The sequence below is a fragment of the Pristiophorus japonicus genome, chromosome 15 (assembly GCF_044704955.1).
Source record: "Pristiophorus japonicus isolate sPriJap1 chromosome 15, sPriJap1.hap1, whole genome shotgun sequence".
NCBI classification, from domain to species: Eukaryota; Metazoa; Chordata; class Chondrichthyes; family Pristiophoridae; genus Pristiophorus; species Pristiophorus japonicus.
The window spans coordinates 134104496-134118653 of NC_091991.1; the positions used below are offsets into that span (position 1 = coordinate 134104496).

At 44.0% G+C, this 14158-nt stretch overlaps 1 protein-coding gene across 3 annotated transcripts in view; it reads left to right on the forward strand.

The window, feature by feature from the left end:
- Window positions 1–14158, forward strand: part of LOC139281048 (myosin-11-like) — a 163674-nt gene that overhangs the window by 92678 nt on the left and 56838 nt on the right. For all 3 annotated transcript variants that reach the window (XM_070900939.1, XM_070900940.1, XM_070900941.1), the window contains 2 exons: window positions 2677–2769; window positions 7157–7220. In XM_070900939.1, the coding sequence (XP_070757040.1) occupies window positions 2677–2769; window positions 7157–7220 (157 nt within the window). The remainder of the gene's footprint in view (window positions 1–2676; window positions 2770–7156; window positions 7221–14158) is intronic.

Here is a 14158-nt window from a genome sequence, read left to right on the forward strand (position 1 = left end):
AATTCAACCTACAAGGACTTAGAAAAACCAAGCATTTTCTATTTGAACATTTCTCTGTTACACATTTTGCTTTAGTCAAATAAATGTTATCTTTCAATTTGCAATAGGCCAAATTGTTCAGTTTATTGACATGGCATTCATAGCTTGTAAAAGAAAACGGCATAGAACTATGGATGGAGATTGCAGCTTTGAAACCCCATTTCAGAGATGTAGTGACAGTGATATTGCACTCACCAACACTATCGCAATGTTCCATACAAAGACACATTCAAGACCTGTTTGAGAGAATCCTCCATTTGAGGTTGGCCTGAGTCAAGAACATTCTGGTACTTTCATGCATGGTTCTTTGTGCCATGTGGATCTGTTCAGAAAGCAGGCTAATAGTGCCTTGGAGATTCATGGAACATCAGTATACCAGGTTAGATATAGTCTACGATACAAGTGCAACATATTTCATGCTCTACATTTTGCATATATAAAACATTTTATTTAGCATACAGTCTTGTGGGTTGAATTTGAGTTTAAACAACAAACCCCAAATGGGATTGTTGTAAAATAAAACCAGAAACAAGTGCAGCCACCTTAACTGAAGGAACAATATCTGCATGGCTTCAATCAATGCTCCAATCAGCTGTTATTGTATTTATCTTCAAATACTGATATAAACTATGAATTGTCAGCTTATCGCTATGATAGCCAATTGCTTGCCATGTGCTTTATGATATGTAAAATATAAATCTGCAGTAACACAAGCTTGACATCTTGGTGCCTTTTGTAGCATAAAACCTTGATCTGATAACTAACTATTTAACCATGCCTCACATTGAAATGGTGCAGTAGTAGCTTCCCAATTAAATCTCTGGGTTACTTCTGGATTTTCAGATAAAAGGCCTATTCCAGTAAACTGAATCTGTTCGTGATGTCTACTTAATGTGCGGCATTACAATATTAGATTGGTGATGGCAATCTGCAATGGTTTTAACCATTTTGGCCATTATGACTAATTGAAGCAAAATGTAAATTGATAGATGTAACCAATAGGATATCTTCATAGTTGAGAACAATGTGGTATGGAAATTAAGGAGAGTCTGTTTAATGGCAGTTTTTGCCATTTAAAATCAAGTTTTTCAATGACTTCAAGCAAAGGAGTCACTTAGTTTTTTTTTAATTGGAGTTTAGAAGTGATTTCCCCCTGATGGCCCAGTATTGAATAAAGATGGGGTTGCAATCAGCCATGGGGGGCAGGAGTTCCCATATTCAATCCCCAATCTGTGTTAAGTTGGTGTATTTCAGCCAGAGTAGCAGAATGATATTGGCTTTAGTGTTTCTGGGCGGAGGTGAGGGCTGAAAATCGTCCGGGTTCTTGCTCCTGATCACCCAGTGACTCCTGCTGAAGTGTGTGAACAGCAGCAGGTTTGGCTGTGATGTATTGCACCATTGAATCTCCTGCCAAAGTTCACTTTCTGGCCTCTGGCATGAAGAATGGTCACTGGGTAAATGCTGGTACCTGTGGAAATGTACCCTCAGCTAGTGACAGTACCTTCAGGAGAGAATGGGGAAGGGCTAGGAGTGTTTAGTCATTATATTGTCAAACCAAAAAACCTGTAATCTTTTCTGCACCATTTTAAATAAGTGAATATTAAAAAGGTCCGTCTTATCAAAACTTGATGCTACTGCAAGTCTGTGCTTTGGTCGGTAAAAGCTCATTCTTACTTTTTTTAACTAATTAATTGTAACAAATGTGGCATGCATGTGTGTGTTATTGACTTAATCATTCTGTATACGTTCCAGCATTCATTTTTCATAGAAAAATGAATATCATTAACATCCTTTAGAAAATGCTGTGTAGTTGCTGGCTGCAGTCAGATATTTAACTAAGTGCTTCTTTTTAGATGAGCAGTCATTAAAACACTTTTAAAACAATTTCATGTCTTTTCGTGCTCCGTTATTGCACGTTTTCTTCCTAACCACAAGTAGAAATCCTAGAAGACATTTTTATTGAATCAAAGGTCTCTACGAAGCGCTCAAAGTTAACGAACAATAGGCTTACAAAATACCATAGCTCAGACTGAGGTGTTTCTGTTTTGGACGTAAAGGAACAAAGTAGATTTTAGAACAGCGACACTTCCTAAAGGGTTGTGCTGATTTTCTTCCTCCGTAGTAAGGATATGTAAACGGACGTGGCTGCGGAATAATGTTGCTGACTCCTGAAGGCTAACACCATAGGCTCCACCAGTGGAAGGGTGGAAGCAAACCCAGTGGTATGCAGATATCCTGCAGATGTTTAAATATTCTTAACGCAACTGAAACACGAGGCAACCATTGAGGATCTGCATGAGCTAAACGCTGTGGTTTTCAGTGACTCAATATTGCAGTGTTCCTCTATGGAATTCTGACTTCTGGAGAAGTGAAAATAAAATGCTAGCCATTTATTTATTATTAGACTCTGCTATTGTAATGTTAGCAGATGTAACAGTTGAAGGGGAAGCTGATATGTGATGTGAATGTCCTATTATAACACCACTTAAATAAACAACAAAATAAAGCCTAATATGGAGTGGCTGGAGATCATCATTTGTTAGAACAATGCAAAGAATGCTACCAGCCATTGGCACATGAGCCACTGGCTTCATCTCATTGACTATAACAACTGAATGTAATCCATCTTAATTTTAGGGGGAGCTGGAAAAGCAACTCCTTCAAGCCAACCCCATTCTGGAAGCCTTTGGCAATGCAAAAACAGTCAAAAATGACAACTCGTCCCGATTTGTAAGTATTTCATTTTCAGAGTTATGGTTTAGTTTGTGTTGAAGTTTCCACAATTGTACACTGCACAGCAATGATGACAGACAGTGGTTAAAAAAGTTAGTTCACTGCAGCTGACTGTTCTAATATTCTAGTAATGCACCAAAACAAAATAAATCCACTGCAAAGTTCACAACCTGTGGAAAAAGGACCGTTTTGGTCTATAGCATGTTCTGGGAGCATGTGTCAGTCAGCTCAGTAATGCTGCCAAGATTTTAACAGAGCTATAACAATTATTTGTACAGCAGAATAGAAACCAGTTTGGTGACTGTCAGAAGAATGGCTACAAGGCATGGCACAATACTCTAGTGAAGTGCAGCTTTTCAGAGACTGCTTCCTACAGGTTACTTGTAAATTTCGTTCAACCTTTGTATCTGATTCAGGAGGATATTCTGTAATCATGACCTTGGAGTATTCCTGTTATTAACTGTACACTTTAAAGGTTTTGTGTAATAATCCTGGTGCACATTACACCCAACTAATCCACCATCCTGGCCTTCCATCAAAAGCAATGCCACCATATCCAACAAGATATGGTTTGGTTACATTTTTGGCAATAGTGCTAGTGACAAAGTTAACCAAGTACCCTTACTGCTTTGCCCAACTACCTCTAATATTTCCATCACCATTCATTCCAGTGTGTTTGGTCCCAAGCACATTGACCAGAGCATAGCTGGTCAGAGTGCCTGCTTAGTATCAATCAGTAGAGAGAATGCTACCTGCTGTTAGCCTCTGGAGCGAGGCTAGAACCTACAGCCTTGTGACTCATGAGCCATGGCTGACAGTAGTGGTAAGATTATAAAATGTTCACCTATTTGATTTATTTTACTTCATAGAAAGATAGTGGAGAGTAAAGACTGTACAATGAGGTAAACAACCTGAACAGAGATTACTTCTGAAACATGATGCTGAGCAAGAGTGGTGCTTTTAAATGGGATGGTGATTATATAACCTCTGAGCATTGTAAATGCATGCCCCTAGTTTGGTTTGAAGACGCATTTAAACTTAAATAGCTTTTCCACATTTACAGGGTCATAAATGAGCGGCTTTAAGATGGCAGAGCTACAGACCACAAGCAGTGCTTTATTCAACATTGAAATATTTTTTGGTACTGCAAGACCTACAAATAACAATTGTCCTGAGTGTGGGCAGTATGGTGTATTCATTTTTTTTTAATTATTCATTCGTGGGACATGAACATCAGTAGCAAGGCCAGCATTTATTGGCCATCCCTAATTTGCCTTAAGGTGGTGGTGAGCCGCTGCCTTGAACTGCTGTAGTCTGTGAGCAGGTTATTAAGTGTTACTTAATAGCACTGACACTTTCTATCAATTTGCTGATTGAGTAGGCTGATTGGATTTGTCCTGCTTTTTGTGGACAGGACATAGCTGGGTAATTGTCCAGTTTGTTGCATAAATGCTAATGTTGTAGTTGCACTGGAACAGCTTGGCTAGAGGCACGGCTAGTTCTGAGCACGAGCACGACAGCTGGGATGTTGTCGGGGCCCAAAGCTTTTGCTGCATCCAGTGCACTGTCATTTCTTGATATCACATGGAGTGAATTAAATTGCCTGAAATAGACTTTGGTGGGAACCTCAGGAGGAGGCTGATATGGATCATCCACTCAGCATTTCTGGCTGAAGATGGTTGTAAGTGCTTCAACCTTGGCTTTTGCGTACATGTGCTGAGCTCTGCCATCATTGAGGATGGGGATGTTCATGGAGCCACCTCCTCCCATTGTTTGTCCACCACCATTCACGATGTGGCAGGACTGCAGATCTGATCCATTGGTTGTGGGTCCACTTAATTCTCTTCATAGCATGTAGTCTTGTGTTGCAGCTTCATCAGGTTGGCACCTCATATTTAGGTGGTCCCTCTAACGCGGCTGATTTGCTTCCACGAGAGTTCAGATGTTTCAATGAAGGACCCGATATTCCAGTTTGGGGGGGTGGAAGATCCCTGTGCGTGGATTTTTTTTTAAACGTGGTAACCGTTTCACATCAGCCACCTCAGGCTTGACGGAGCTAGGCTTTTATCCAGTGGTAAGGGTGAACCAGGGCAACTGGAGACCTGCTCTGCTGCACAGACCTAGTGTGTGCACACATTGCAGTGTGGGCAGGCCCTCGGCTCTTCTGGGCCCCGTACCCTCATTCGTCGCACCTCTGCCACGATGTTCCAGGGCCTGGTGCTCCAGCTGTATTTATAGCCCCGACCTGCGGTGGTGGTCTCATACCGGTCAGGGCAGCCCACGATGTTCCAGGGCCTGGTGCTAGTGCTGTTCCTGGCTTGCTGCTCTTCTACACTCATTAAACCAGGGTTGGTCTCCAGGCTTGACTGTAATGGTAGAGGGATATGCTGGGACATGAGGTTAGATTGTGATGAAATACAATTCTGCTGCTGGCCCACAGCACTGATGCCCAGTTTTGAGCTGCTGGATCTGTCCCATTTAGCATGGTGGTAGTGCCACACAACACGAGGGAGGAAGAAGACAGGACTTTGGATGGAGTTTTCCCCTTAATAAAAATTTTTTTTAAATGGGTGCGTTTGGAGTATGGGGACAATAAGTATTTAAAATGATCCTGCCTTCAACCTGCCCACTTCCAGATTTGCCGGAGGAGGGTGACCAGTCCACTCCCAGGGGGTGGTACCTCAATTTAAATATTGTAATGTGGCTGGAAGCTTGCTTGCTTCCCTGTCCATTTTGTGTTTCACTGCCTGTGGACGGGATCCTCAATTCGTTAAACTGAGGTGGGGACTGTTGCTTCCAGGGGGTAAGTGGCTTTATACCTACCTCCCTGGATGCAGAGCCCCTATCTAACTGCCCAGTGATTGGAGACCCCCCCCCCCCACCCCACAATGATGGTGAGGTTGGCTACAATCCTCTGCTGGCCAGCCCCTCCAGTGATCCCTGACCCTTGCCAATCCCCTCTCCCCTTTCCTCCTTTCTCTCTTCCCCCCCCCCCCCCCCCCCCCCCAGTCGATCCCTGACTTTTTGCCAATCCTCTTTCTTTTCTCTTCCCGCCCCCCCTTTCTCTGGCCCAACTGCCACCTCCTCCTTTCCTCTTTCTTTCCCCCCCCCCCCCCCCCCCCCAGTTCCGTGATCACTTCCCCAGTCCGGCTTCTGCGGCCCATCCACTTGCAGCCAGCCACCCTCTCAATCTGACTTGCATTCACATCGGGCCCTGCCATCAAAGTTGGCAGGATCTGCGGGAAATCTGGCCCCTCTGGTTTCCCGCCCACCTCTGAGGACCTCCACCCCCAACCGACCTCCCTTAAATTCTGGCCCTGGTTTCCATCCGGACTGTGCAGTGGTCACTCCTACCAATATTCATGGACAGATGCATCTACGACAGGTAGATTGGTGAGAACAAGGTCAAGTAGGTTTTTTTCCCTCGGTTCTCGCCACCTGCCGCAGGCCGAGTCTGTCAGATATGGCCTTCGGGACTCTGCCAGCTCAGTCAGTAGTGGTACTACCGAGCCACTCTTGGTGATGGACATCGAAGTCCCCCAAACAGAGTATATTCTCTGCCCTTGGTGTACTCGGTGCTTCTTAGGGTGTTCAACATGGATTACTGATTCATTAGTTGAGGGAGGGCAGTTGGTGGTAATCAGGAGGTTTCCTTGCCCATGCTTTACCTGAAGCCATTAGACTTCATTGAGTCCGATCTCAATGTTGAGGACTCCCAGGGCCACTCCCTCCTGACTGTATAGCCACCTCTGCTGGGTATGTTCTGGTAGGGTAGGACAGGACATATCCAGGGATGGTGGTGGGAGGAGTCTGGGACATTTGGCTGAAAGGTATGATTCTGCAAGTATGACTATTTCAGGCTGTTGCAGTAATAACAGCAACAAAAAGGAGACACCAAATCAAGTTAAATCCACTTATGGAACCATTCCAATGTGTGCAGGCCCCACATAACTCCACCAAATTTCCTCCCATCACTTCTGAGTGACGTTGAGGGAAAGTTATGATTGAAATAATTTTATCTCCAGATAACCATTTGAGATGTTGCACAGCATAGCAAATTCTGGCCAGCATTGCTGGAATGTGCTGCTCTTTCATCATTAAAGTGAAACCTACTTCTGTGCAGCTGGGAGCTTTGCAAAATGATGGATGTCAGCTCCTCCCATCCCTACTTCATCGCAGCCCTCGTGTATGTCGGTTCTGGCTTTGTGCAAAAGAAGCTGCTCAATTTGACCTCCTGTAATCTGAATTACTCGGCACTATCTAAACAGGATAGCCAATAAACAGCAAAAGGAGATGGCGAGTCCTTTCATTTGTATTTACTCGCTTAATGGAGGGTGAATCTATACAAGTAAAAGCTGAACATTCTTATCTTATCTTCCAACAGGGAAAATTCATCCGTATCAATTTTGATGTCACTGGCTATATTGTTGGAGCGACCATCGACACTTGTATCCTTTTATATGGTCGTTCAAAGATAGCAGAATTGGGAGTTTTTTTTTAAAAAAAAAACAAGACATGACCAAGCGCACTGCCCTACTGAAAGTTCTGACTAGGAGGTACAGGAGAATGGCATCGGTTGACTCACTATTGAGCCTTGGTTCTCCTGAGGCAGACTCATGCTGAACTTGACCTCTGTGCCTGTAACGCTGGCATGAAAGAAAACACACATCAATGCTCTCTGCCTGCTGTGGTAGTTTTCATGCTAGCTGTTTTTGTATTTGTATTTTGCAGTTTACCATCCTGTGGAATTACATGCGGTGTTAGTTCCCACTTCTCACTAATCACTGACTTGTTAAAGGACTAACAATGATGATCAAATGCCTTTTTATTTTTACGGGGGTGAAATGAATGTGTCAATGATGTCCATTGGCACCCAGCTGGGTTGAATTCTATTTTTGCTGGTGCAAAGGTAAAGATGTTGGTGAGTGTAACTGCTACAATTATTGCTCTCCTCCATTGGCAGAGGAGACTCTGGTCTGAATGTGAGTGAAGACTACACAGACAGCTAACTACTCACATCAGTCACCCTGGGCCTGTGTCTGAAAGCACTGGTTCAGCTACCTGTTGCTAACAGCAGTAATGCATTGCAGCCTGGCTCACTTGCTGAATGAAGAGCTGTAGGGGTAGGCTTCAAGGAAAACTGCCTCCCTCTGATAGTCACACTTATGGCTTCACTTAATTATGGTGTCACTGCAGAACCAACAGGGGACATTGTAGGGCCAAACTGCTTTTCATTCCATAGTTCTATTCAACAAGAGTACTGAGGTGCTGTTTGACCGTGTACACTAATATCAATTTTGGTACTGGTCAGAACTTGTCAACCCAAAGGCTTCTCCCAGCTAGGAGATCCCTACCATTCAGGGATTGATTCTTTGTACACACATGGCCATTCAGGACTAGCTTCTGAGTTCATGTTCATAAATTAAAAGGGCTTTCACTGCCTTAATGTGCAGATGGTACGTGACCACAAATTTGATATAATGGCCGCTTCTCTGGGAGTAGCCATAATCCAATACATCCTGCACCATCTCTTTGATAGACACTAGGGAATGAGGGTGTAATGTATTTACTTCATGGGTTCTTTGCTTAAGCATTCATAGCAACACATTGCTATTAATAACTAGTTGGTTTATTAACAAAGGTTTAACAACCACCCTGCACATTCCCAGTTCGTCCATTAGGCTCACAACTGCATACCTCATTGTGAATGAGCTAGACCCAACTGACTGGGGTTTTACTGAGTCTTGTGAGCATCATGTGACTGGCTAAACCACTCAATGCAACAGCTCTACAACTCTTGGGTTGAGGTCAAAATAAACAGTAAATCAAAGTTTCCCCCTTATTGGAGGGGAGGGGGGAAACAGAACACTAAGTGCCTTTTTGGGTTTTTTTTGTTTTTTTGGGCACTACAACCATAAATTATACAAGTGCCCCCTGGCTAAAAGGGAGGGAGCAATAAAACAAATTAAACTTAAACATATAAAATCAAATTAAAATTTGGTTGCCAGGGGTGATGCACTCCAGTCCCTCCAGCGCCCACCTCTCGCAGAAGGCCGCGAGCGTACCGGTGAACACCCATGCTCCATCTCCAGGGACACCCTGGCTGGGATGCAAGTGCGGAAGAGGTAGGCAGTCGGGCTGAACGACTGCCTGCTGCCTGGACTGGCTGATGGCCCCCTTGGCCGTGCCCTCTGACCTACCTGCTCCCCTCGGCACAGGGTGCCCAAAGATCAGGAGTGTGGGAGTGAAGTGCAGCCAGAATTTGAGGAGCAGCCCCTTTTTAAATAATTCCATAAAAACATGGAACACGGACTCTGCCAGACCGCAGAAATTGCAGGCAGCCTGGGAGCCTGTGAACAGACTTAAAAATTTATTGCACGGGACTGCTCCGTGCACCACCCTCCAGGCCAAGTCCCCAATAAATAGTGGGAGGACTCTCGCGTAGAGTGCACTCCATCGGGGACCCCCGCCTCCTCCGGACGGCAAGATGGGCAACAGCTCTACAACTCTCGGAGTACAAAATAAACATTAGATTGAGTGATTAGATCTGGGGGACACTCCAGACACTGATAACTGCCCTCTTCTTTTTTTTTCTTTTTTTTTTCTTGTGATTTACAACAGCTCTACAAACCTGAGCACATACTCACGGGTGCATACATTAGAGGGAATGCAGAATGTCTGAATTGTATCACTGTTAACACAATGACATAAGAACATAAATAGGAGTAGGCCATTTGGCCCATCGAGCCTGCTCTACCATTCAATAAGATCATGGCTGATTTGATCATGGATTTGGCTGCACTTCCCTGCCTGCTCCCCATAACCCTTTACTCACCTTTTGTCACTTATGGATGGAGTTGAGTCCCACTTTCAATTGAGCTCTTTGCTCTGGGATATTACTGTTGTCCTGGGAACAACAACAATATCGTCTCCACATGTCCATAATAACAATGAGCATATGCTGCTATCAATTTTGTTTACAGACTTGGCAGCTTTTGTATGTCATGACATGCCTCGCGGTGCAATGGTCCTTGGGGATGTACTAGGTAGGGGCTGGTGACTGAAGTCCATCGACATTCCGGGGACACGGGAGGCTTTCTACATTTACCTGTGTATCAGTATCCGTCCCAGGAGCTGCTCTATCTTTTTGTCCCAATTTCCAAGGAGCCAGAGGTGTGTTCCATTATTTTGTTGGGCTCGGTAGCAGAAGTTTCATAGACACCTAATTCCCAGGTATCTCCATAGGGTGCTGGGACTCTTCAGAATTACTGAGTCTTTCTGAAGACTCCTAGAGTCACCCCTTCACCGATAGTGCTTTTGGGTTCATTGGCCTATTGCTCAATGGGTGATGTGCACTCAGTGCTTGTGATTTGCTAAGTGGAGCAGTAAAGCTTCTGCTCTTCCTCTGAGTTAGACATGACTGCCCTTCATCTGTGAAGAGTACATGGGAGAACCCAATAATGGGCATATTATTGCAATGCAAGTTGCATAAATGTCTTTCCTCACTGCAGTACTGGAATGCTGTGATACTTGCACAGAATACTACGTTCAGCACATTGCACATATGTAAGCAGGCACGTATCTAATAATGGTTATGGGCTACCCATCTTGGTGGTGTACTCCCAGAAGAGTGTCGCCTGTATCTACCACTAAATTTAAACTCCCAGATACCATATTTTTCTCAAACTTCTTCTTAAGCAACTTCTAGTTCAGATATTGTACATAAAATTGGTTCAGAACAAGCAAAAAGGAGAGTTCTAAAAAATGGTGTCAACAAAAGAACTGACACGGAGTGAGTCAGGGTAACACTTTGGATTTATAAGGCAACATACTACATGTTCTTTTGTGCCAAAGTATAAATAGGGCATACCCATTCAGAGCACCTTTTTTATATGAACGTCACTAGGTGCACATATACCTTGCCCATAGAATGCTGCCTTGTCCATTTCCTGAGACACATCTGCCTTTGTGTGTGTGTGCCTTCATTTCAAAAGTGCTTTAAAAATGACAGCCAGATTGAGTTGCCCCCATATATCAAAGGCTGCTCTGTTTGTAGACCATTCTCAATAATTTTAAACTGGGAGCTCTGTGAAGCAGATGCACAAACCTTCATGCCTGATTTGCCAATCTGTGCTTCCATCAAGCAAGGCAAAGTTTAGTTTTATATCTACACAATACTGTGTATTATTTGTGGTCCACAATCATTGTTTCTGGAGCAAAACCGTGCCATGTCCATGCAACTTGCAGGGATTGTCTGATTTGGATCAGTCATTGCTTCATGGAGAAAGGCAAAAATAAACCAATCCTCTGGTGTAACCCTGAACTATTTTAAAGAAAGTTTGTGCAGGAGAAACATATCTCTGTGTAATCGTCATAAAGGTTCTGGCTCCTGTTCAGTTTTTGAGAACTGTTTTTAATTTTCTTTGTCCAGGAAATGGCTTTATCAAGATGAGAAAAACAGACTGCGGTGAAGGAATACACCACCGTGATTAACTGTGGGGAAAGTGACTGTGTCCCATAGTGAGCATGAGTCCGACTTAGGCAGATAGTCCTATGCAAACGTGGTATAGATTCCATGGCTTCAATTTTAACGTGGGTTGGGTGGGGGAGCGCAGGGCAGGGTAAGCGACGAGCTTGAATGCTGAAGGGATATTTTAGCTCCCGGGCCTCGTTTACATAAGTCGGATCAGACTCTCGCTCGAACCTGGGAGGAATCATTGCTTCGGCAGCTGGAGGGGGGGATAACCTGAGGCTGGGGTGACTCACAGTTTCATTGCAGCCATGTCCAGGCACTCCTGGTCCCCAAGGAAACTTAAATTTTTTTTTTTTAACTTGTTTGGTCCCCTTCTGACCATGACTGCTGTTCCCAGCAGGTTTTGCCTGGCCTGGGGGAACCGTGCTCCGGCCTCAGCTTACAATAGCAGATCAGGCCTTGATGTCATCAGAGACCAACATGTATACTTGGAGAACCCTGCCAGCTTGGGGCAGGTGTCCTTGCAGTCTAGATCAGGTCGGGAAAAGAATGGGTAACTCCCCCGCTCCATTTTAACTGCTGCCCTGCCAATCTTAATAGCAGGGTTTCATTTAAATCATTTGCAGCAGACTCCCGCTCGGCTGCCGGCCTAATTGACCGCCTGGTCGGCGGGTAGCACTGGGAATTTGTGACTGGAGGCTTTGAGGGGGGGAGGGGGGAATCACTTGTTGGGAGGTCTCTGGCTCAATTGGGGGAGGGGGGTTCATATGCTGAGTTCAGTAAAGTACGTTTTTGGTTGAAAAAAATGAACCCAACCCATATCCTAGGTTTGCTGTCCCTGTCCCTAATCAACTGCTTCAGACCAGCATTGTGCCTTTATTTCGCAGCCATTTCCAGTTTACACTTTTCATTCCTGGATGTACTGTAGAACCTAAAAAGGCAGCAAAAATAATTTTAAAATGCAGGGCAGTGGGAAAGAAAGAAAAGACTTGCATTTATATAGCGCCTTTCACGACCACCAGTCATCTCAAAGCGCTTTACAGCCAATGAAGTACTCTTTGGAGTGTAGTCACTTGCAATGTGGGAAATGCAGCAGCCAACTTGTGCACAGCAAGCTCCCACAAACTGCAATGTGATAATGACCAGATAATCTGTTTTTGTGTTGATTGAAGGATAACTCCCCTGCTCTTTGAAATAGTGCCATGAGATCTTTTACGTCTACTTGAGAGCAGATAGGGCTTCAGTTTAACATTTCATCCAAAAGAAGGCAATGCCGATAGTGCAGCACTGCACTGGAGTGTCCGTCTAGATTTATGAGCTCAAGTTCCTGGAGTGGGACTTGAATCTCTCAACCTTCTGACTCCAAGGCAAGTGTGCTACCCACTAAGCCACAACAGACCTGCAATAACCTAACCAAATGGAAAAACACATCTTTTTATAATATTTTCTATGGTAAAGAAAAAAATATATAAAATGTCCCTCTTTTTAGTGTTTGTTTACTTCTAGTCTGAGACAGCTTGGGTCTTTTTCTTCCTCTTGACAGATGAATGGCATCACCTCCAAGAGCCAGGGAATGTCAATTACACAGTGTCTCTTGACAATATCTGCAGGCATGGAGTCAGTTTCAATATGATTAATGAGCCAAGGGCCTTTTATTGTTTCATACTCTATGAAGCTGAGATTTAACATGACTCTAGTTGAAGACTTTGCCGTCAACAGCAGCAGCTTATATTTATATAGCACCTTTAACATAGAAAGATATCCCAAAGTGCTTCATAGAGGCATAGGGGGGAAAAACAGACATCAATGCAAAGGAGATTTAGGGCTCAAATTTGGTCGTCTTTTTTTCAGCGCACTCACCACAAATGCACTGACTGGGCTGAAAACGGCGGCAAAAAAATTTCCCCTCGCTGCTGTGTTGCCTTTCCCAGGGCTTGGTGCGGCGTGGCCAGTTGATTGGGGGGGCGGAGCTAGGGCCCTGCGCCAGAAACTGCCGGCAGCTCTCCACATGCGCATTGGAGTGTGCGCGCATGCGCAGTAGCTCCTGACCCCCGTGTGTGTGCTGCAGCGTGGGACCTGATGCATCCCACCCCTATCCCAGGCCGAGTGGCCTCTCTCTCAGGCCAGCCGCTGCCTTCCCGGGCTAGAAGGCCACAACAAGCAGGTTTGTGTGAGGCCCAAGCTGGAAGTGGTATCTGTGTAGCCAGTAATTTTAATGAGCTTACTCATGACTTTCCTTAACCCTGTTGATGAAAATACTTTCTTAACCAAGTTAATAGAAAATACTTTCGAATACATAATCAATTCTTGAACATTAGATTTGCTGGAATAATTTTGCTTGAATTTTCAAAATATTTAAAAGCATAAAACAAACAGTAAATTTCCTGGCTATGGTCTAAAATATTTCTGATGGTGGGTGAGCTTAGGCGGTTGGGAGAACATAAGAGTTATGAGCAGGAGGTACTTTTTTTAAATGTGGATATTTTGGAAAAAAATAATGTAAATGTTTTCTTTTACTATTTTTGCAGTTTATGCTTCTGTTGTATAGTAAATTAACTTTGCGAAGTTTGTCATATGATGTCCTATATAGCTGTTTGATCCTATTCACATTCTTTAGTCAAGTCATTAAGTTCTGCTGGCCTCCGATGTACTACCTGCGCTGATTTTTTTTTTCACTCTCCAAGGGTTTTCTGTGTGGCCACATACGCTGGCCTAACTTAGTTTGGAGTAACTATTAGCTGTCCAAAGTGGCCAAAATGGGTGCAGGTGGCTGGTAATGCCCTCTTTTGGGGAAAAAAAAAACTAAACTTAAAAAAAAATCCTAACTAACTCATTTACACTGGTGCAAAATGGGGATTTTTAAGATAATCCAGAAAAATCAAGTTGCTCCAAAAAGGAGCAACTCCTGGGCAA